Genomic DNA, 23,684 nt, shown 5'->3' on the forward strand with positions numbered 1-23,684 from the left:
AAACACCAAGAGGAGTTGCAAAACTGTTTTCTTAATACTTTATGTGTTTATATGTAAAGATACATTAACGGATTTTGATCACAGTGTGTATTTAAATTATGGAAATTGCAATGTAATATAGCTATCCAGTGGTCTAAATGGGACTGTAACGCCCGTGATGTTTTAACGCAACAAGTGTTGAGTTAAAACCTTTATACACTTAATTTAGCAGTGATGTAGGCTTCGATTTCATTCAAAGTAAATAGAATTATAAAAGTACGTATCTGTTTCCGATATGAATTATAATACATTGATTTAATAACGGAAACGGACAAACCGGTTGAATTGAACGAGGTGTGAGGAATTTGTATGAATTTTTTAAATCAACAAATACAACAATAGTATAAACATAATGAACTTTGAACTCGGATAATTCGAAATAAGCATCGTATTAAATCGGATTACAATTAAAATTCTTGTATTTCTAATTCTCTTATTTACAAAAGGCGATGCAACAGTTTTAATCCGATGCTGGTCAGAGTATATAACTGAATATGTATTACATTTTTAAAATTTCTCTTGTTTACATTTATTCTCGATTAAAGTTATACATTCTGTTATATTATTTTTCTTGTTTACCCAGCTGCTAATACTAAAAGTCAAGAAATAACATTAAGGGTGGAATGCAAGAACCGAACTTCAAATTTGAAGTCGAACTTCAAACCTAAAGTGCGACTTGAGCGAATGCACAAAGCGAACTTCAACTCAAGTCAGACTTGAAAACCGCTAAAAATAGACCTTTTTCAAGTCTGACTTCAAACCAGACTTGAGAGAGCAAAAATTCCTTCCGAATGCAAGAACCCGACTTGAAATTTCAAGTCAGACTTCAAATCTCAAGTCTGACTTGAACGGAATGCAAGAAGCGAACTTGAACTGAAGTCAGACTTGAAAAACGAGAATTTTTGAATTTTCAAGTCATTTTTTCAAGTCTGCTCCAGACCAATCTTGAAACCAAACTTGAAAAAAAAAACAGACCGCCATTATCATTTTGCTGATGCGTAACAAAACTTTACTATTACTATATAACTTATTACAACCTTTGCAAGTATGAAAATGAGTTTTTAACAAGCAAAAGTAGTTACTTGGGCATATTGACGTAATTAATTTAGAAGGTTACATTGTGAAAGTATATTTGTCAATGAATTCATTACAGAAAACTGAATACCAACATTGTGAAAACGTGTGTCTTTTAAAACATCCTGTAACTCGTATGTAATGATCCAACATGTCATATTTTGATGCCATTAGAAATGTTTATTAGCTTTTTGAAATGTCGAACATCCTAGCATTATAAAAGGCTGTTGATTAAGGCACATTTTTGTGATACAGTATAAAAGTAAATTCCATTTAGTAATAAATAGTTGCAGTTATACAAAGAGGTGATACGTGTAAAAGGAGTAAAAGAGAGTTCATGAGAAGTAGTTACAATTACATGAAGTATTAAAAAAACTTTTTTTAAAATGTTCAAAAATGAATCGGTATGAGCTGAATTTTAGAAGAAGAAGAAGAGAAAATATGCCAAGTCACATACCAAGGTTTATTATTGACAGAGCTAATCCTTTAGAAGTTTACCACGGTATAGAATTTAAAAGGTGCTACAGATTTTCCAATAAAAACCTTTTTAATATTAGCTAATGACATTATTAACAACAATGTTAACAATCGAGGGTGCCCTCTTTCAACTGTACAACAACTGGCTATTGCATTTCGGTTTTATGCTACTGGTTCATTCCAAGTGAGTAGATATTCAAGAAACGGTATCAGAAAATGGCACCTTCTTATTGTAGATTTTACGTTACGTTTTTAAATAACAACATTTTATACCAACAACTGATTATAACAATAAATAAACTCTTTTAGAGAATAATAGGAGATTTGGAAGAGCTGAAACTCAACTGTTTGTCCAGTGGTTTAGAACATTTCAATTCAAATGGCTAACAAAAGATAACAGAAGCTGATTCTTTGATAATTCAGCAAAAGTGATTATAAGTTTTCATGGATATCTGATTTTGCTATTTCATACAAACTTCAAACTTTTCTTAGATAAAGAAAATATTTATATTTATCAACCATTATTTAGATTTTACCAAATTCAAGGATTCCCAGGATGTATAGAAGCAATTAATGAACACATATTCCTATAATAATTCCTTGTGGAGAAAGCGCAGAAATTTATCGAAACAAAAAGGGATTTTTTTTTGAATTGCCAGGTCATTGCAGGTGCTTCAAATGAAATTTTATCTGCTTGTGTTCAGAAGCTCGCCAACATGTTCATGTTTCAGGTGATTCTGGCTATCCTTATAAACAATATTTAATGACAACTTTTTCTAACCCAAAAATGAAAATGAAATCAGATACAATTACAACATGAGAAGTACACCCATGTTGAATGTTGTTGTTGAATATTGTTTTGGTATATCAAAAAAAAAACAATACCCTTGTCTTAACATTCCCTTAGGAACAAAACTGCAAAATTCCATAGCTATAATAATATCCTGTTTTGTGCTTCACAACATTGCCCTTCTACAAAATGATTATTGTGGAGGCAATGAAATACAAAATAGCAATGAAGAATGTGGTGCTAAAGCATTCACTAAAGATATTTTTGCAGAAACAAAGCAAAAGTCAAATTTCAGACTTATTTTTTTTAAAAAAAAATTTGTGTCTGATAATGGATAAAGGGTCTAATAACAAAAACATTATTTTCAAATATTTATACTACATATTATTTCAAAAGAATTACATTTTATATTTCAAAATAGTATTATATATGAAAAAAACAATTTCAATAAAAAATAAAGTGATAAATTCAAACATTCCAAAAACAATTTGGATCTGATATTGTTAGAAAATAATAATCCTCACATAGAATAATTCTGTTGTGTTGCTTTTTTAAAACTTTGTGAAAATTTTAACTGTGAAAATTTTCACAAAGTTTTGTTTGTATTGTTGCTTTTTCTGGAGAGAGTTTTTTTTTATATCATCTATTTCTATTTGTTTTTGCATTAGTTCTTTATCAAGATCATGAATTTCATTATATTGCTTTTTTGTATTTTTTTTTATTAAGAGATTTTTGTTTAACGTTAAACTTTGTTCTTTTTCATGTGTTAATGAGCAAGATGCTATCAATGGTTTTTAAAAGTTTTCTTTTCTGTTTCTATAAGTGGCCCAATAATTTCAGAAGACCTGTCTCCATATGTGATCTCTATTGACTTACATATGTAAATGGTATACTTACATATGTTAATGGTATATATATGTGTAGGTATATATATATATATATATATATATATATATATATATATATATATATATATATATATATATATATACACACACACACACACACACACACACACACATAGTATTATGTAGTATTAGTATTGAGAAAACTAATTTTGTTTAAAGTAATTTTCTCAGTATTTTTAAAAAAAAAACCATTATTTTCATTAAAGTATTAGTAAAAAGATAAATAAAAATACATTGTAGTATAGTATCATCCCCAAAAAGCGTCAAAATAAGATTCTGCATTTTCTAGAACATTTCTATGTATTTTAATTCAAATGGAATCTGTTAAAATGGAGAAATCAAGAGAAATTGTCTTGATCACTTAAGTGGTACATATGACCAACCGTTGTTTACCAACAACTTAGGATTTGGAACTGAAAGTGCCAAGATGAATTTGTTTTTCTGATGAAAAATACATAGCAAGAACTTTTTTTTTTTTTACTGTTATTAACTTTTTATTTAATCGTATACTATACAAATATCATTACACGGAATTTGTTTCAGTAAAAGGTTTTTCCCGTAAAAAAAATCCATTACCGCTATTGGTTGCGAAGTGCATTTTCCGATAAACGCCCTAAATTCAACGCCTCGATTATTTTTCAAGTTCGACTTTCTCAAGCACGAACTTGAAATTTTCAAGTCTCGTTTACGCATTCGCTCAAGTCAATTTTTCAAGTCTGACTTGACAAAGTCGAACTTGAGATTTCAAGTCGAACTTGACTCAAGTTCGGTTCTTGCATTCCACCCTAAATTAAGATTATTATTGTGACGTGCACGATATCATTTAATGGCTGTTCTTGAGGTGACGTCCGTATATTAGGAATGTTGGGGTTTTTATGATAGCAAGCATTCACTGCAAGCAAAACACAAGTTCTGTTCAAAATTTCTTCTGATGAAGTTTATTATGAGGTAACTTAGATAAAATGGATTTTTCAGAAATTTCTGAGCGACGCACTGTGGTCGAGAATAAGTTTTGAAGTTTCGATTTTACATTAACAACGAATAAAGTCCAGACATATATTAGTTATTTGAAAAAAGTCCAATTTAAAATAATTTCTACATTTAAACCAACAAAGTTAAAAGATCCCAAAATAAAAAAAAGTTGCGATACCTCAAGTATTATTTTGCTTCAACCTTTCAAGACATTTCGCTTAGTTTAGAATGGTGATAGTAGCGCCAATTAGTTTTACTTGATCATAAAGTTTTTTTAAGCGCTGATAATTTGTATTGTGTAATAAAAGATAAAACTCAATCTATATACTCAAATTCATTTATCACGATAAAAAACGAATTACTCGTTAAAATATCGTTGCAAAAGCATTTTTAACTAACTAGCTTTACAAAATTATTTATAATACTTTTCCAAACACATCTTTCTTAACTTAGAGGACAGAATCGTTAACTCACCCCCAAAGCATTCAACATTAAACTTTTAGTAAGTTTATAACAAAACACACACGCGCGCGCGCACACACACACACACATAAATTACATAAGTAAATGTAAAATCTAAAATATTACCTCCGAAGGTTTTTGTAAAGACAGAAATTCAGCATTCGAGTTTTAATTTTTTGTTTGTACATTTTTTTGGACAACTGCGAAATAAAAGGATCAGAAGATAATAAAAAAATAATGAAACAAATCTCAAGTTGTACTCCTTCCTCCATATGATCCTACATACTCTTAAAGTATGTAGGATCATATGGAGGAAGGAGCTGAATTTTGCCATATATTAACAGCTTCATTCTTATCACCGTGCAATCGTAAAGGAACAAGTGAAGTTATAAATATTGATGAATCACCGACTTCTGCTGACGCTTTTGTGTATTGTTACTCTGTCATGAGCTCCAATCAAGTACCCATTTCCGTAAAAGAGCCATCGGCGTACTGAAGATGGAATTTACCACGTCTTTTTGTAATCTACATAACTGGTGAGCAGTTAAATGAAGAAGATTCTGTAAACTTATTTTTGCTAATGTCCTTGAGTGGGATTCTTCCTTTGCTGATAGTTTTTTTTTTTATTTATTATTTTTCTCATATTTTTGATTAATCATTCTTCCTTTGATAGTAATTTAATCCAATATGAATAAATATTCGCGTTGTAACCCTTAGCAGCGATTCTGTATCCCAAATTTGTGGACTTGATTTCGTGTTTATCATCAAAGCGAATGCTGCCTTTAAAAAGAAAGCAAATGACAATTTTTCGAAAAACACTATTTTTAGTTATTTTTAACTTTGGAAACGTAACTCTTTTAAAAAGAGAATTTTTGGGAAAAATAGAAAAGAGATTTGAAAGAAGAGGTAAATAAAAAGAAGTAAATGGACATTTTCAAAGAGAAAGAAAAGATTTTAAAATGAGAATAGTTCTTATATAGATAGACACTTTGGAAATGAGTTCTAAAGGTGGTAAGAGAATATTTTTTAGTGACGTTTGATTGCATATTATTATCTGTATTTGTAAATATTAAAAGAATATATTGAGTGAAATATTTGAGAGTATTTGTTAAGTGAAACGAGAAGGACCATTAGCAAGAATCATTATCATTTCATTTATATTTCAATTAAAGATATTATATTGTTGTTAACTGTATTAAGATTTGTTGTTAAGTAGGTCTAAAGTACTAAAGCCATGGAGTCTACCGTTACACAAACCATGCACACCAACAATTTAATAACGCAATCTTAAACACCAAAGCACCTTAACATAATCTAACAAAACAAACACATCCCCCATAGTGTTAATAATAAATTTCCTCCCTCACAATAAAATCTTCATTTGTTTTGAATCTTTATGCGAATTATGTTCCCTATAAAACATTAAAATTCTTAAGCTTGTGCTTCTTGAGCTTCTTCACTAAATCGACCAATTGACAAAAATATACTTTCTAAGGCATGTAATACTAAATCGACCAATTGACAAAAATATACTTTCTAAGGCATGTAATACTAATGTACAAGCAGGTAGTAGAACTTTTTGGTTTCCAAACAAAGTATGCAAAACTTACTGACGTTAACTTTAAATGCAATACTTGATATACAAATTAGGATTATGTGCAACTTTGTAAATAGCTTTTTGTTTATTCCTGTAATTTCGACGAATGCATCTTCATTTGAAAAGGCTCGTCGAGCAGCGTTAGCGTCATTAATTGTTCCTGACCCTCCACATCTCGGGTAGTCAATAATAAGTCCTTTTTTTTTTTTTTTTAAATTCTTTTTGTATGTTAATTTCTTGTTGTTTAATAAGAGCTTTCTCTGCATCTTTTCCTTTCCATTTTCCGGTTGGCAACTTGAAATATAAAGAAGACACTAAAAAAAATCTAATTCATACTTGAAGTGTAAATAGTATGAATAGCATCTAGTGAACAAGAAAGTTTCATAACATTTTCAATGTGTTTTGTATCTTTTGGTGAACATCTATATAAACCAAAAGATGTCTGGAACTTGTTACATTTTATAAGGCAGTATGGACTTTACCATCTGTCATAGAAACTTGAATGGTATGTCTGACTAAAAAGGAGTTGCCGTTAGATAACTCAATACAATTTTCTACAATGTTAGATATATCTTCATCCGTAGAAAAGTGATGATCTCATAAACCATCTTTAAGCAATTCAAAGATATGATAGCTGAAAGGCGTGAGATCTAAGTATTGTTTTACTTAAGAATGGACTTGTAAAACGAGTTCAATTATTTATTTTAAATATTAATATACAATATAGTTAAGCACAAAGAAGAGATTGTAGATCACAGCTTGTACATGAACTGCTCGAGTCTGTTGTGAAGGGAAGAGAAGTGAATAAGTGCAGTGCGAAGATACTTCCATAACCATGATATTTATACCTATTCCCAAGGGGAAAATAATTGTTTATATAATATTAACCGATCCAAAAACGATACGTTTTACGATTTGATTAGCGCAACACTGAGCTGTAAGGAGGGTGTTCCAGCACTTCAAAACTTAATTGGATAATTGTTTGAAAGGTGTGAGCAGCCGCGTGTGGGCATGCATTATCATGCAACAATAAAACTTTATTCAACATTAGGCCTCAACGTTTGGAGCGAGTTGTTGGCTTCAGCTTATTGGCCAGTAAATCACTGTATCTTGCACTGTCAATCGTACGCCCTCTGTTCAAGATTATCTTCAAATATAGGACCTTTTTGATTTTAAAAAAAAAGTTAGCATTACCTTTCCTGCAGAAACTTGAGTCTTGATGTTCTTTGTAACTAACGAGCTAGGATGTTTCCACTCCATAATCTATTTTTTCGATTCAGGCTCATAATGATAGACCCACATCTCATCTCCCGTGACTATCCTTCTCAAATAACTCTCGCCTTCACTGTTGTAACAATTAAGCAAATATTGAAAGACCTCAAGACGTGCGCGCTTATGTTCTTCAGCGAGCTGCCTTGGAAACCATTTTGCACAGACTTTTTGAAATCTATGTTCATTAAGGATGAATTGAAAGGTAGAACCATGACCAATCTGCAGAGAACAAGCAAAGTCATCAATAGTAGCTCACCGGTTCGCCATTATCTTATGTTGAACTTGCTTAATCTTCTCATCAGTGGTAGAGGTTGTCCAGTCTCATTTAAACATATCTTTCCACTTAAAAACACTTCTACGTAGAAGTGTACTGTCCCATATTATGATATGAACCTCCAATGAATTTTAGCCCCAGATACTCCTTTTAACCATAGAAATCAGATGACTGCTCTTTATTCTTCCCTGTGTGCAAGCTAATCATGCTTCCACTGTAACGACACATAACTAACTGGCGCTCTTAGTCTCAAAGTGTGATCACATGACCACAACTATACCAACTGTTTTCATAAATGCGCAGAACGCAGTAGTAAAATACTAAATATGTGCTATGGCGAAAGTCCATACAGTTTTTGACTTAACCTCGAACTTTGGTTAAGAGAGGGATCAAAAATTGCTTTATGAGACGTGTCAATTGTTATAACAAAATTTTACCATGAAATTTCTGGATATTTTGGCACTTTGTCGCACTGTGCTAAGGAGAGATTTTCCTTCACTTTTAAGTCTTTTTTCTTAACATCAAATTCCTCCTACACTATTATGAACAAATTATCAAATGCACAGTTAACCACATTTTTCAAGTTTGTTTCAGTTCAAGTTTTGTATTTAATTGCTGACCTATTTTTAAAAATATTCAGCTCAAGTTAAGATTTTAGCTGAATATTTGAAAAAATAGGTTAGTAATTCCTTTGAGCCTTTCTACTTGTTTCATGATCGCACTTTTTCTTTGGATGAGGGATAAAATAGTTTTTGTGCTTTAACCGAACAAAAAGCATAATGTAAACATCAATTCACAAAATATGTAATTTTCTGCATAAATTATTACTTGCCATCAGATGGTTCATCTAATACTTTGTGTTTGCAAAATTTAAAAGACAAGTAACATCTGTGGCATTCCTACTTTTGAATTTAAAAAACCGCAAATATTTGTCAAAAATTTTTTTATGATTTTGCTGATATACCAAACCTAAATTTACACATCCTAACGAATCTAATGACAAAATCAATAAAAGAAATCAATAAATCAATAAAATTTAATGTTAAAATCACTTGTAATATTCATATCAATCTATCTTTCCTAAACCTTTTCCACATCACCTCATATTTTACTCATGTTAATTCTATTTTACTCATATTAATTCATTTTACTCATATAATCATATACCTCATATTAAGCTAGCTTTTGATTAACACAGTTTTTTAACACACTTTAAAAAATATTACTCATTCTGAGTTTTTCCTATTTTTCGGGGAAATCCTTAATAGTGTAATTTTATCAACTACAAATGCATTAAAGGAATGAGAATAATAAAAAATACATATGATTTTAACGTTTTTTATTCTATAATTACTGCAAAGAGTTTAGCTGTAAAAATGAGTGTAAATGACCTAATGCAATTAAGTTGGTAAGAGTTATAAAAGGTAGCACAAACTGTTTTGGAAAGCCAATCATAATTATGCACATTTTTAAATCAGCTGCTTTCCTAAAACTCAAAATTGAGCAAAAGGATTCCAAGAAAATATTTCCTTCCTCAAAATTTATTCCCAGAGGAATTCATCAGTCAAAAAAAGAGGCGATTATAAGCGAATTAGTCCCACTGATACCTCCCAACCGATCTAAATTTTAAAAGAGCCTCAATGAAAAAATAGCTCACAAAATCTTATTGATATTTTTGAGTGAGCTTTAAAACTTTAATTAATTGCTGAATTTTTTTTTACAAAGAATGGTTTGAAATTGCTTTTGAACATTGTAAATGCACCCCAAATCTATAATTATCTAATACGTAAAAAAATTACTTTTTATAATCCTCTAGTTGTCTTTCGATAAAAATCTGTCTTCGATGTTGGTTGAGAGTGCTTTAAAAAATTCATTTTCAATATATGATACCTAGAAATGATACCAAGAGAAAGTTCTTCAACCTCATATCGTCTCCTGGATACTAGCCAACTTTAGTGATGATAAAAACTATGTTCTAATGATCTTTTCTCAAGTTAACACATGCCTTCGCCTTTACATTGAATTTTAAAGGATTCACGATAAGTAGTATTTTGAGATAGACAAGAGATCCAAACAAGACAATCAGAAATACTCAAATCAATTCAATTGTCTGCTTATTAGAACATACTCAGAAGTCAATTTTCTTTAGAATCCCAGTTTTCTAAAATATGCCAAAATATGCTAGTCTCTAAAGTTTGGGATTTCATAGGTTATAAAAATTTTCATTTGTTAAATAAAATGTAATGATGTTTATTTTTTCTGATTCCAATGCAAAAGTTAAGAAGAATTTAAAAATATCCAAGCTGATTAAAAATTTAAAATTTATTATGTGCAGAAAAGGGAGGGCGATTTATGAGCCCCAACGCTCTCCCTAAAATTTTTACAAAATTTTAATATTATAAGAATAACAATTTTTTCTCTTTAGAGTTTTTTAAACATATTCTTAGGAATAATATTCTGGACACGCTCCTACAGAAAAGTAGTCTTAGTGATTGAAATTAGATTTTCTTATTGTAATTGGATTCCCTAAAAATCTTAACAGAAAATTTAGTGATAAAAAACAAAGGAGTTATGATATTTTGTTTAAGAAAAGTCTATTTTGCTTCATGTGCGCCGATGCTTATATAGAAACGCCTCTTTTTCTTACACCCGTGACAAACGAAAACACTTGACAATTTCTGATACGCCCCTCTAGCAATTTGTCTAATTTTTCACATGAAGCTAATTTTTTACTAGCTAAACAATGATTCTTTTTCAATATTGCTTTTTTAGGTTATGCATTTGCTAACTATTCTTAGCTATATTCATGCTACTTTTAAAATAGAGGATGGGTCAATATGGCTCAGTGGGTCAGCTATGTGCAAAACCCTTAAATTTTGCTATGCTCAATCTGTCTAGAAATATATATGAATTGTTCTACATATCTATAGCAGCTAACAGCTGTAGAGAATTTTTTCATATTTATGCTAATTATCCACCAGACATTAGTGCAATGTATCGGATTTTGTGGAACTCACAACAGCATATTTTGTTCTGGATCACAGTGCTAGAAAATTCTAGCATCTTACAAGAAACACTGTGCAAGATTCATTATGATAATGATAATAAATAATGATAATGATAGTAATAGTAATAGTAATAATAATAATAATAATAATAATAATAATAATAATAATAATAATAATAATAATAATAATAATAATAATAATAATAATAATAATAATAATAATAATAATAATAATAATAATGATAATAATAATAATAATAATAATAATAATAATAATAATAATAATAATAATAATAATAATAATAATAATAATAACAATAAAAATAATAATAACAATAAAAATAATAATAAAAATAATAATAATAATAATAATAATAATAATAATAAAAATAATAATAATAATAATAGCAATAATAATAATAATAATAATAATAATAATAATAATAATAATAATAATAATAATAATAATAACAATAAAAATAATAATAAAAATAATAATAATAATAATAATAATAATAATAATAATAATAATAATAATAATAAAAGAAAAAAATAAAGCCAGCCTTGTTTGGATATTTCTTGATTGCTGGGCTCATTTGTCTTTGAGTCTATAAACTTTGAAAAATTCTCAAAGAAGAATTGATGAAAAAGCTGAAATTAACTTTTAACAAAATTTTAAAAAACAAATAAAAGTAATATAAAAGTCTGGTCATTAAAGAAAAATGTTTTGAACTTTACTGCACCTAATTAGAAAGATTTTAGTAATTTAGGAAACAAATTCAGACTGCCTAGACTATTTTAAAATGTTTTGCATAAGATTTTACTAAATATTTTTAAAAATACTAATTTCTTCTAAGGAATTTTTGGTAATTAGATTAGTTCTTATGAATTTTTGTTGTTGTGTTTATTAGACCAGTTACTACATGTATATCTAGAAAATTAAAAAAAAAAAAAATTGTTTACAACAAATATGAATATGAATAATCTAGAAATTCTTTCTTGTAAAAACCTTTCTCTCAAGATGAATGAATGGCTAAAAATTTTATGAATTAATCAACTACTGTGAGGGCATTATCAATAAAACTAGTTCTTAAAGTACCAATGAGGTACTTTAAAAGTACCTTATTGCTAATAAATCTCAAAGCAAATTGGGTTAAGCTTTTCAAAACTGAAATCAACTTGTTTTTTATAGACAAGTAGTCATATGCATAAATGTACAGTAGCAGTAAAAAAGTTGAAAGTAGATCTTTTTTATCATTTTTATCTTTATAAAATATTCACGAACTTGTTATAGTATGTAGCTTAATTGCTTTCTTTATTTTTATTGCAGTATTTTTCATTTTTAAAAATTATTTATGGGAAATTAAGATTTTTACTATTTGAATATGATAAACATTATTGAATGTATTAGTATGATTTGACAGTACATTACAGTAAAGTAAAAAAGAATTTATTTTCTTCTATCTAAAACCATCAAATAATGAATTAAATTTGATTGATACTTAGTCAGGTATCATTTTTCATTAAGAACACCCTATTAATGTCCTGTCATGGAGCTAGATCATATGGGGACTTACAGATGGAGATCTTGTGCCAGGTTTTTTCAATTTATGCAAATAAAAAAAATCCTTTTGTTTGATAGGTTCTTTCATTTAAATTTGACCTTAATGGTCCTAAAGATTTTTAATCAGAATAAGATTTTGACCTTGTGATGACCCTTTTAAGATATGAACATCCTTGGAATGAAGTAATTGAATGAAAAAAAGATTTTGCAGCATATTTGGTTTATTATCTTACTGAAAGATCCATCTAACATGTACTTTATGATCAGAATGTAGAAGCATTACCTTGTCAATAGTTTTCTCTATAGTTTTGATAAAGAATACTGTAAATATGGTTAGTCATACAGTCATATTGTGACTAACACATCCTCAAACCATTACACCTTCTTTACTATGCTCAACAGTTGGAAGATGATACTTGAATTTAAATCTTTAATTGACAGGAAGTTGAACATAATTTAATTCCATCAAACCTAAACAGCATAAACTTGTCACTTCAGAGAACATTGACCTTTTTTGATGTCTGATGAAAACCATATTTGGCAAAACTATATTAAGCAGTCTTGTTCTTATGTGAAACTCGTCATTTCTTGGCAGGCCACTTTCTAAACATGCCAGCCACATGTAGATGCTTTACATTTTTAACACCATTTATTATTGTATTTTATTACATTTTAATATTGCATTTTTTTTGAAAGCAGTTTGATAATTTGTAGTTTAATTGTTGATTTCATGCTGTTTAAATAAATAAAAGGGTGAAAAATTAGGTGTTACAAAAAAAAAAAAAGCAATAAATATTTTATATGAAGTCTCTGTGATCCATGTGGCTCTTGTTAGATATTTTTTCAAATTTATAAGGTAAAATGTGTTTAAAAAAAAGAGATTCTCATCTTTTTGGCTGCTATTGTGTTAGTTTAATGTAATTGTTATTAATGATAACATTTACAGTTATTTCGTATAGATACTTATAACTATTTTTTGTTGCTGTTGTTTAAGGTCTTTTAAAATGACTACATTATTGCTACCTTTGGCTTCATTTCGATCATTAGTTCCACCAGCAATTTTGTTTGGTTTGGCTCCTCACTATTTTCTAATGAATTCGTCAGCCCAACTATTGAAATTGGTTCTTCCATCTAAGATTAATGAGAAAATTGATGAAATAATATATCATACTTATCAGTCACTTGTCACATACTTTTTTACTAGTTTTGTTGGAACCAAGGTTTCTATTTGTATTTATATTTCTTACTTGATGGAAACATTTGTAATTACTATTTAAGATAACATGAACATACAGTCATACACACATACCCACTTGTACAGATTTGAGGTGTTATATATATATATATATATATATATATATATATATATATATATATATATATATATATATATATATATAATATAATATAATATAATATAATATAATATATAAATAATCATGCAATATGTACTCATTAAAGGTATACTTCTATGGTGATTTGGTTGATAGAAATACTAAAGAAAATGTGCTTTTCATAAGCAACCATCAGTCTGCTAGTAAGTCATTTGCATGTTATAGCAATATCTTTTTTTTAAAAAAATTAGAGAATATCCTGCAGTATTTTTTAATAAACAACAACAAAAAATTCAATTGTTTGTACGCTGCATGTTTGAATTTTACTTGTTCTGTTTGGAAGAAAAAAAAAACTTTTAGACATTTTTTAAGATTTTTAAAAAATTGCAAATTTAAGCTGATTTTAAAATTTAACTACTGTAAATGTTCATAAAAGAAAACTATTTGTTTAAACACGGAAGGTATATTTTTTCTCATTAATGACAGAGATATGTGTTTTATTTGAAATGAATTCATGTATAATTTAATGTTAAAATATTGTCTATTTTTAAATTTTAGTTGACTGGTCATTGGCAAATTTCATAGCCATTCATCAAGATAGTATGGGTCAAATAAGATATATACTAAAGAACCAACTTAAATATCTGCCTTTCTATGGTATTTATTTTATGCAGGTAAATCTTTTTCACTAAGTCTTTTACATAAAGTTACAGCACAATAAATATTATAATAAAATTTTTATGTATCTTACTAACGTCTACAAACTGTTTAAAAAATGAGGAGAACAATCAAATCGCTCATAACAACCAATATTATGCCTTACTAAAATTCAAATCTTTTAAAACTAGAGTTTCAGTTTAGTAAGTTAAAAGAATTTTGTTTGCCAACTTTGCTAATACTGCAATAGTGAAAAACAAAAAGAGTTTGTGACATATAGAGTATTCTTTACCTTTATGAATTCATATGATAGTGGATATATTTAATAAAATGTGAGTAATTTTATTGAGTGTTATAAAAAAACACTCTTGCAAAATTATAAACCCTTCATCATAAAGCTTCATCTACTTTTAAGATTTAAATGATTCATATTTTGATTGTAGTGCAGTTTTTTGTTCAACATCATTTAAAACTTATTTAAATAAGCTCCTTTAGGAATTTTGTTTGTCATGATGGTGCATGATTATAAATTCTTATTTTATGAGATTAATTGCGTTATTAATACTAAAAATTTGCTCTTAAAGTTATATAGATGGTAGATCTTTAATACTCTGTGAAAAGATTTGTTGCTCAATTTTTTGTTAGATTTAAAAACAGATGTGGCACAGATTTTATTAAGAATGATGTGAAATCCTTCCATAAATAATCTCTTTCTTAATCAGAACTGAATTGTTTTCTTAATTCTATTTTTATATGCTTTACTTTAACATAGTTAAATTAAATTTATGTAATTTATGTAGCATGGCTGTGTGTTTGTTCAAACTAAAGGTGGAGCTAATCAAGATAATGACTTGCGCAGGTAGTTATTTTTTTAGGAAAAAATTTTATGTTATAACTCAGAAAAAATGGCTGATATAATTTTCTTTTTCTAGTAAGCTTCAAAAGTTCAAGAAAGACAGAGTGAATGGAGTATGTTTTTCTACTTATTCTGTGTAATAAATACCATGGTTAATAAACATCTTTTCAATCATGTTTTATATGGTATCTTTGCAGCAAAGGTAATCAGATAATAGAGAAGCATTCTAAGGTTCAATTTAGTTTAATGTCATTAAGAAATTTTTCAAAGCTTAGGTTTATAATTTTTCATGGTAAAAAAATAGTTAAGAGGTCATTAGATAAGAGAGTTATTTTAGTTAATTATAAATATGTAGTATTTGCTTCAGTGTTTCCAGTTCTTCTACTTTTTAAAATTAAAGTAAAATTACAAAAATTTTTTCTTTGTTTTTTGATTGCTTAAGTTTATCAAGTAAGAAATGTAAAATGAAAGGTTAAATTAACAAAAAAACATGTTTATTGTAAAAAAAAATTGTTTATATCAAGTGTTAAAAAAAAAAGAAATTGTAAATTGACTCATTTAGTATTGGTTGGTAATATTTCCAGAAGGGACAAGATTAAGTGGGAAAAAAACACACTTGATTGATAAAAGCTCATTGCTCGCAAAGCAAGCAGGTTTTATAGTTTTATTCATTTGATTAGTACATTAATACCAACATACACACCCAGACAGCTAGCCAATCAACAAAAGTAAGACCATTAAACCATTTATTTTTAGATAGCTAATGTCAGCTAGACTTCAATAAAATAGTTCATAAAAATTTTCTATAAAATATTGGTATGGTATTTTGATTTAAGTGTATTGCACTTTTATTATGAGTAGTACATGTAAATATTTATAATTTTCCAAACCTTTGACATTTTTTTGGTGTTAATGCCCCAAAGTAAAATTTTCTCCTTAATCTGCAAAATATTTCATTTAATCTTCAAGTTGTGCTCAATTAGAAAATTAAATGGTCACAATTTCAATTTGCAGTAAAATTCAGAGGTTAATCCTAAAGCTTGGAAATATAAAAACTGTGTTTAAAATCTATTAGTTTAAGGGGATGATAGTGATTTTATATCTGATCTGTTTCTGGAGATATATTTGTTAATCTGAGTCATTAATAAGCTATATGCAGAGATGTAAAAGAGAACATATGTGATGTTGTATGTGATGCTTGCTTTGGTTCAGGTCTCTTAGATGACTTTCACCACAAGATTAAAGCATTCAGAAAAAATTACCTGAACATGGAAACAATTGTGAGCACTTCAGTTCATGCTATATATAACTTACTATGAATATGCACTGTGTCAAAAAAGTTTTCATCCACCTGTCCTGTTCATTTTTCAGATGCGATAACTTTTTATTGAACAAAGATATAAGCAAAAATTCAACTAAATGATATCAGTTAACCATTCTAGAAATATTGTAAAAAAATGATTTTACAAAATAAAGAATAGAAAATTAAATATTGTATTTTAAACTACACAATGCCTGTTTTTGCGCCAAAAAAGTTTTCGTCCACTTTACAAAAATCAAATAAAATTGTTATGCAAACTCAATTTGCTAGTGTTTTAATATCTTGTGTTTCCACCATGAGCTTTTATTACCTCATGCAGTCTGTTTTTCATGGTATCAACTAATTTTTGGGTAATTTCTGGAGTGATTGAGCCCTACTCTTTCATAATTACTGATTGGAGTTGTTGCCGATTCCTCACATCATGGTTCCTAATTCTTCTACCCAATTCATCCCACAGATGTTTGATAGGATTTAAATCTGGAGATTGTGGGGATGTATGAAGTTGCTTAGCTATTTTAAATATAAGCCGTTCCTTGACACATTTGGCTGTATGTTTTTGTTATCTTGGTGAAAAATAAATGACTTAGTAAGTCCCAATTTATGGGCACTATCTTCCAGATTTTTTTTTAGAATGTTTAAGTACACATTTTGATCCATATTTCCATCAATGAAAACAAAGTTTCCTTCACCTGAAGCACTCATACACCCCCACACTAAAGCACTTCCTCCACCATGCTTCACTGTTGGACACAAGTTTTGTTTTTTAAATGCTTCATTTAGTTTTCTCCAAACTTTAACTCTTCCATCTAATGAAAACACATTAAATTTTAACACATTGGTGAAAAGGACAGATTCCCAGAATGTTTGTAGTTCATTAATATAAAGCTTTGCAAAGTGTAGTCGTTTGGCTTTGTTTATTTTGCTGATATAGGGCTTTTTCAATGGTACTCTACCATTGTATCCAACTCTTCTTAAGGTTATTCTAATAGTTTCAAGATCCACTTTTTAAATTGTAATCATTTTGCAGCATTCCAGCAAGTTTTGAAGCACTTATTTTAGGATTCTGGATGACTCTTCTCAGAATAGCTCGTCGATGCAATACTTGAATCTTATTTGGACATCCTGTACGTGGCTTATCAGCAATTTTTTTGGTGGTTTGGTATTTCTTGATAATGGACTGCACAGTTGAACGTGGTTTCTTTACTATTTCTCCTATATTTCGCTGTGATTTTCCCTCCTTCCATAGTCTAACAATAAGTGATCAAATTTCCTCTGCAACTCTCATTTTTAATAATTATTCTAACAAAAATTAAAAATCTAAAAGCTTCATATAAAGAAAAAATAATACAAAAATTTTACTAAATCTAATTTATATTTAAAAAACGTTACTTTAATACTGATTACATAACAAATTGAGGTTGGAGTGCATGGTGGATGAAAACTTTTTTGGCGCAAAAAACAGGCATTGTGTAGTTTAAAATGCAATATTTAATTATCTATTCTTTTTTTGTAAAATCTTTTTTTACAATATTTCTTGAATGGTTAACTGATATCATTTAGTTGAAATTTTGCATATATCATTGTTCAATAAAAAGTTATCGCGTCTGAAAAATGAACAGGACAGGTGGATGAAAACTTTTTTGACACAGTGTATATATTTTATCATTTGGTTAAGTTATTCTCTTTCTATAAATTCAGCTATTTTTCAGTAAGATAGTCTAAGACATCTCAAGAGAATTAAATTTTTTTATTTGGGAAACACTTGGAAAAATGGACATGAAGTATAGGCAGAATTGCAAGCAATTATTCAATAATTTAAGCAATTATTTAATAAAATTGCAAGCAATTATTCAATACAGTAAAAGACAAGTCTAACTTGCAATCAAAATGTTGGTGGATATAAAAAACAGGTTCATCTACATATTCAAATAAATTACTTGTAATTACATGTAAACAGATGCAATAATGCAATCAAAGAAGCATTCCTGATTATTATTATTAACTAGTAAAAAATGACATTGTAATATTCCAATAGTATATCTCCTATAGATAATCTTATTAGAATCTTGGTGTTATTAGCATTGTAAAAATATATGGTTTGATGGGGTCATATTTTTGTTGACTTGATATTAGTTCTGTCAGGGTGCGTACAACACAGAATGATGCTTTATCATTTATTTTAGGTATAAAACCATTTGAAAATGTGCTATTCCCTAGGACCAAAGGTTTTGAGGTAGTTTTATGTTCTCTTTACATAGAAATTAGCAGGGATTTTTACCCCTTATTTTTTAACCCTAAAAATAATTACACTAAAAAAATGGTAAATGTAATTTTGATTTGATTTTAAAGTGAAAAAAAAAAAACATTTTAGCTTTGTGTTGAACAACTAACAAATTTGGATGCTGTATATGATGTTACTCTTGCGTTCAAAGTTCCTTGGCTAGATGTGAAACCTAAACAAGAAGGTCCCAGTTTACTCGGTAAGATATTACTTTGTAATATTCAAAATTGTTAAGACTATCTAAATGGGAATATGTGTTTCCGAGGGTGTGGACCCTAATATTATTTTTTGATATTATTTTTAGAGTATTTGAAACATGTGGTTTAAGTTTTCTTATGATAACCGTAATAAAAAAACTTTTTTTCAAATAGTTATCCTCGACAAAGTCATAGGATGATTTTTTTCTAATCGTTTTCAATATGATTTTGTTATTATATATCAATATAAAATGGTTTAAAAAGAATGTTAAAAATATCGTCGATGTTATTGTCGCATCGAAAAGTCTTTTTTAAAGTAGATAGAAACAGTATATTTTCCACAAAGTGCCGTGTGTACTTGAAAATTATAATCTCATTTTTGCGGTGAAAACAACTTCAAGTAAATTTACACTTAATACAGCAAAATATCATTAAGTTAAAAATATATATATATATTTATTTTTACACTTGATAAGTAATCTCTAAAATCTCTAAAAACACGGATGTCATTACATGCATTAACTATTCTGCGGCATTAAAACTTAATGTCTCAATGCCGCTGAACGCTACGGAGAATTATGTCCCAGAACGCTACTAGGCACTACGGTCTCATTTAAGGAAATAAATTTTTCATGTAAATATTTAGAGTTCGTCTCTATATATGGTCGTGAGGTTCATATGGACTTTCGAAGAATAGATATTAATGATGTTCCAAAAGTAAATGTAAGAATTACTTAAAATAATTATTTCAATTTAAAGGTGTTTTTTTTTTTTAGATAAAAAACCATGCATGTTATACATTATATTTAGGATCAGAAGGAAATTCAAACGTGGCTTCTTAAAAGATTCCAGGAAAAAGACAAGTAAATACAACTCAACTATAAGACTATATAAAAATGCTGTTTTTTAATAGAAATAATATGCACTATTAAACAAATTTTTTTTTTTTTTTTTGATGGTGTGTTATTTCTATTACTTTAACTGTTTGTTTATCTCCATTCACACCTTCCGTGGTTTGTTTCATTTAGAATTTTGTCGCATTTTTACAGTCCCATATCAAACGGTGTTTTCCCTGGTAATCGTTACGAGATACCGATTAAAGATTCGGTTACTCTTCCTTATGCAATATTTCATATTGTGTTACTTACAGCAACTTTGTCGTTTGAAACACCTAGGAGAATCTACAAGCATGTATCCATGGTGGCGCTTGGTGTTTGGTTAATGACGCCTATATTTGAAAAGATATGGTTTTGAATTGAACAAATATTCTTTCAAACAGCGACATCCTACGCATGCATCCTACGCATGTACAAAAGACCTACAAAACATTTTTCAATTCTAATTTAAAAATTAGCGAATAAACCGAAAATTTTTAAAAGGTTTTAACGATTTTTAAAAACAATTAGTTTTTTTTTAAAATCTCCTTAAAGCGGGGGGGGGGGGGGGGGGTTTACTAAATTCTTCAAAATCAGGGTAAACTCAGAGAGTTTTTTTCTTCTAAAATAAAAGATTACTTGTCTAGTTAACTCTTTACAACTAGATCAACAATGATTAAACTATCCCACGGAGCATTGTTAGTCTAAGTGTGGTATAAGTATATAAATTGATTTTTCCAAAGGGTCTGAAACTCAGACTCCTCAGCAGCAGATCAGAAGGCCGTCTTTCACTCCACTATGATTAAGTTAGGCTGAATAAGAATTTGAAAATGGATTCCATTCTTTATTCAGGGATAATTTACTAATTTCCTTTTTTAACCATTAAAATCCTATGGAAAATAAATAATTCTAAGATAAATATTTAAAAAGAAAAGAATTTGTTCCAAAACAACTGAAGTATCAATTGTTAAAGAATCATAGTATATATAACCATAGTAACCATAGTTCATATTCCTTTAGAATTTTTGTTTCCATATTTTTACTACATCAGCTAATTTTACTAAATTTAGAGAAATCTCTTTGACAATTTAAATTGGCTGTGAAGCAAAATGTTTTTTCAAATAATTTGATAAAGGGATATCAAACAAAATGTTAAAAAAATCTCAATTACTTTATAACATATCTCTAGTATAAAATATCTCTGTTATAAAATATCTCAAAAATATTTCAAAGACAGATGGAACAAAGAACAAAGATAGAAAACCAGGAAAAGAAAGTTTTAGGGCGTAAATGGACTTAAAATTCAAAATCAGTTTTTTTATAAAACGTACTGATTTTGATTTTAAGCTGTATAGTTTTTTATGAAGCATACTGATTTTGATTTTAAAGTGTATAGTTTTGCATAGTTTTGTATAAAACAGGCATTGTTAGACATAAGTATGGTTTCTTTAAAAACATTTCTAAAGATATATAAGTGTAAATCTACTTATAAAGTTGCAAAAATCGTAAAGGTTTGTACTTTTGTATATTTTTACTAAATTGCTGAATAGATTTTTATGAATTGCTTTATTTAAACAAATTAACTTAATTTTTGATTAATTTCAGGGATAGTAATTCTGTATATCAATGCATGAAATTCTACATACCTTTGGTTTTTATCATGACCAATCGATCCTAGATAGGGATGACTATGCTACAGTAAATTTTTTCCTGTTATCGCGCTAATTAATTAAAAATTGAAATATGAAGAAATTCCAAAATTCTTTTTATATTTCATATTAAAAAGTATTGAGCAATTATTTTAATCAAATGAAATATAAACGTTTTGAAATATAAAAAATATCACACTTTTTGATGACTTGTAATTTTTACTCATGCCCAGCGTACGTTATGGACGATCCCTAATATTTAAATTTCTTAAATAATATTTTTTTTTTTATAAAAATTATTTTATAAAAATTTTCAACTCATGAAGAGAAAAGAGAAGGGGGGAGGGTACTTCAAAAGCATACACACTTTTCACAGGGGGGAGGAGACTAAAAAGTACGCATAGCAACATGGGGGGGGGGGTCAATATTTCAAAATTTTTGGCGAACGTACTTTATGGACGACCCCCAAGAGTATTTTCTTTGTTCGATTTTAATTCATCTAATCTATTAGATGAATTAAAATCGAATAAACAAACAAAATAAAACGGAAATTATAATCACTAAGTGAAGAAAAACACAGATGAGCAATTTATATCATTTTTCACAATAATTAAAACAAAAAATTATTAAAAAATTTTATTAATGAATTACAGTTGTGTATATAAGTCGGGGCAGATGGGGCGGCTCAACTTTTTTTGGGGTGGCTGATTTATAAAACTTTTTCGAATCCTCAACTGAGTACCATAACACATTACTTAACATTTTATTTTAAAAAGGATCAACTGGTTACTATAATGAGAAAAAGGAAATATTAATGAAGTATTGGTACATACAGTAAGCTAAGAGTTAAGTTTATGCGATACAGCAAGTTAAGTTCCATGCTCAGATAATTTGTTGAATTAAAAAAACCGCTATGAACGATATTCTTACACATGGCTCAATCTTTACAAATAATTTATCTTTACAAGATAAACTACTTATAAAGATATCTCTTTACTCATTGGTCAACATCATAACAATATTAAAAAATAATAAAATTAAATCAAGTGAAAAAATAGAAATAAGGATGTTAGGATGATTAACCGACTAAATCGACTTTTAGTCGATTAGTAGGAAACCCATAGTTGATTAAATCGGTTATTCGATTTTTCAAAGTCGACTAATTTCGACTTTTAGTCGATTTAGTCGAAGTCGATAACAACACTACCTAATATCTTTTTTACATTTAGGAAAAATTGTTCTTAATTAAATCTTGTATCAGGGTGCCACACTTAAATTATAGTCTATAAAATTAAAGCCTAGAAAATTGGAAGCAACATGTTCATGAGTGGCGCAGCAATCACTTAGTTGACCCCACCTTGAAGGAAGATTTTGCTTAACTGCTGAAAGAAGTAGTGGATAAGCATGTTACTCATTCTGCGCTGGCCAACGGTTTCCGCAAGTGTGGACTCTATCCCTGGGATCCAACCGTACCTAAGGTTGCAGAACATAAAAATGACATTGCTGTGCAGAATGCTATGCAGAATGATGACTTACATTCAGAATGATGACTTACATTCACGTTTGAAATATTTTAAGCAGGGATTCCAATTCATGAATGAGATTATGGAGAAAGACAAATTGGAATTATTTGAGGAATCTATAGTTGATTGGGAAGGTGACCCTTCCGACAGATCACTTTTCCTGTTGTGGAAGAAAACTGAGTTAGAGCTTAAAAGACTTAACACTAAATCTAAACAAACAGCTTCGAACGATAATTGCCTCTTTTGAAGAGGATGAGGACATTGCAGGACCGTTGAATGTGTTGTCTCCCATATTTGAAGGCAATTAAGATACCGCAATGGGAAGACCATCACATGTACTGTCTCCCATAGTTGAAGGCAATGAAGATACTGCAAATGCACGGTAGTCAAACATACCATCTCCGTTTAAAAAATATATTTTTTCTGTCTTCCTGTTGACAAGAAAAAGCCACAGAAGAAAAGGCCAAAAAAAAGAATACCCGCTATAGTGTCTGGGGAGCTGAAAAGGAAAGAAAGTAAGAAGAGAAAATGAAAGAGAAAGAGAGGAAAAAAAAG

At 28.7% G+C, this 23,684-nt stretch overlaps 1 protein-coding gene across 2 annotated transcripts; it reads left to right on the top strand.

Annotated features, from left to right (window-relative positions):
• Positions 1 to 11,497: 11,497 nt before the first annotated feature.
• Positions 11,498 to 20,481, top strand: LOC149892341 (1-acyl-sn-glycerol-3-phosphate acyltransferase epsilon-like). 2 transcript variants are annotated; one of them, XM_090079339.1, is made up of 11 exons: positions 11,498 to 13,656; positions 13,898 to 13,973; positions 14,329 to 14,444; positions 15,228 to 15,286; positions 15,360 to 15,396; positions 15,846 to 15,936; positions 18,788 to 18,837; positions 18,976 to 19,084; positions 19,729 to 19,805; positions 19,893 to 19,945; positions 20,111 to 20,481. In XM_090079339.1, exons 1-11 carry the CDS (start codon positions 13,441 to 13,443, stop codon positions 20,334 to 20,336), a joined length of 1,110 nt encoding a protein of 369 aa, XP_089935465.1. In that variant the 5' UTR covers positions 11,498 to 13,440; the 3' UTR covers positions 20,337 to 20,481. The 2 variants fall into 2 exon arrangements, with proteins under 2 accessions (XP_089935465.1, XP_089935466.1); XM_090079340.1 differs by having other exon boundaries at positions 11,759 to 13,656; positions 15,360 to 15,485.
• The last annotated feature ends 3,203 nt before the right edge of the window (positions 20,482 to 23,684 follow it).

Source organism: Hydra viridissima, unplaced genomic scaffold, assembly GCF_058129835.1.
Source record: "Hydra viridissima isolate aposymbiotic clone 2 unplaced genomic scaffold, HvirCarnegie_v1 scaffold_2, whole genome shotgun sequence".
Classification (NCBI taxonomy): domain Eukaryota; kingdom Metazoa; phylum Cnidaria; class Hydrozoa; order Anthoathecata; family Hydridae; genus Hydra; species Hydra viridissima.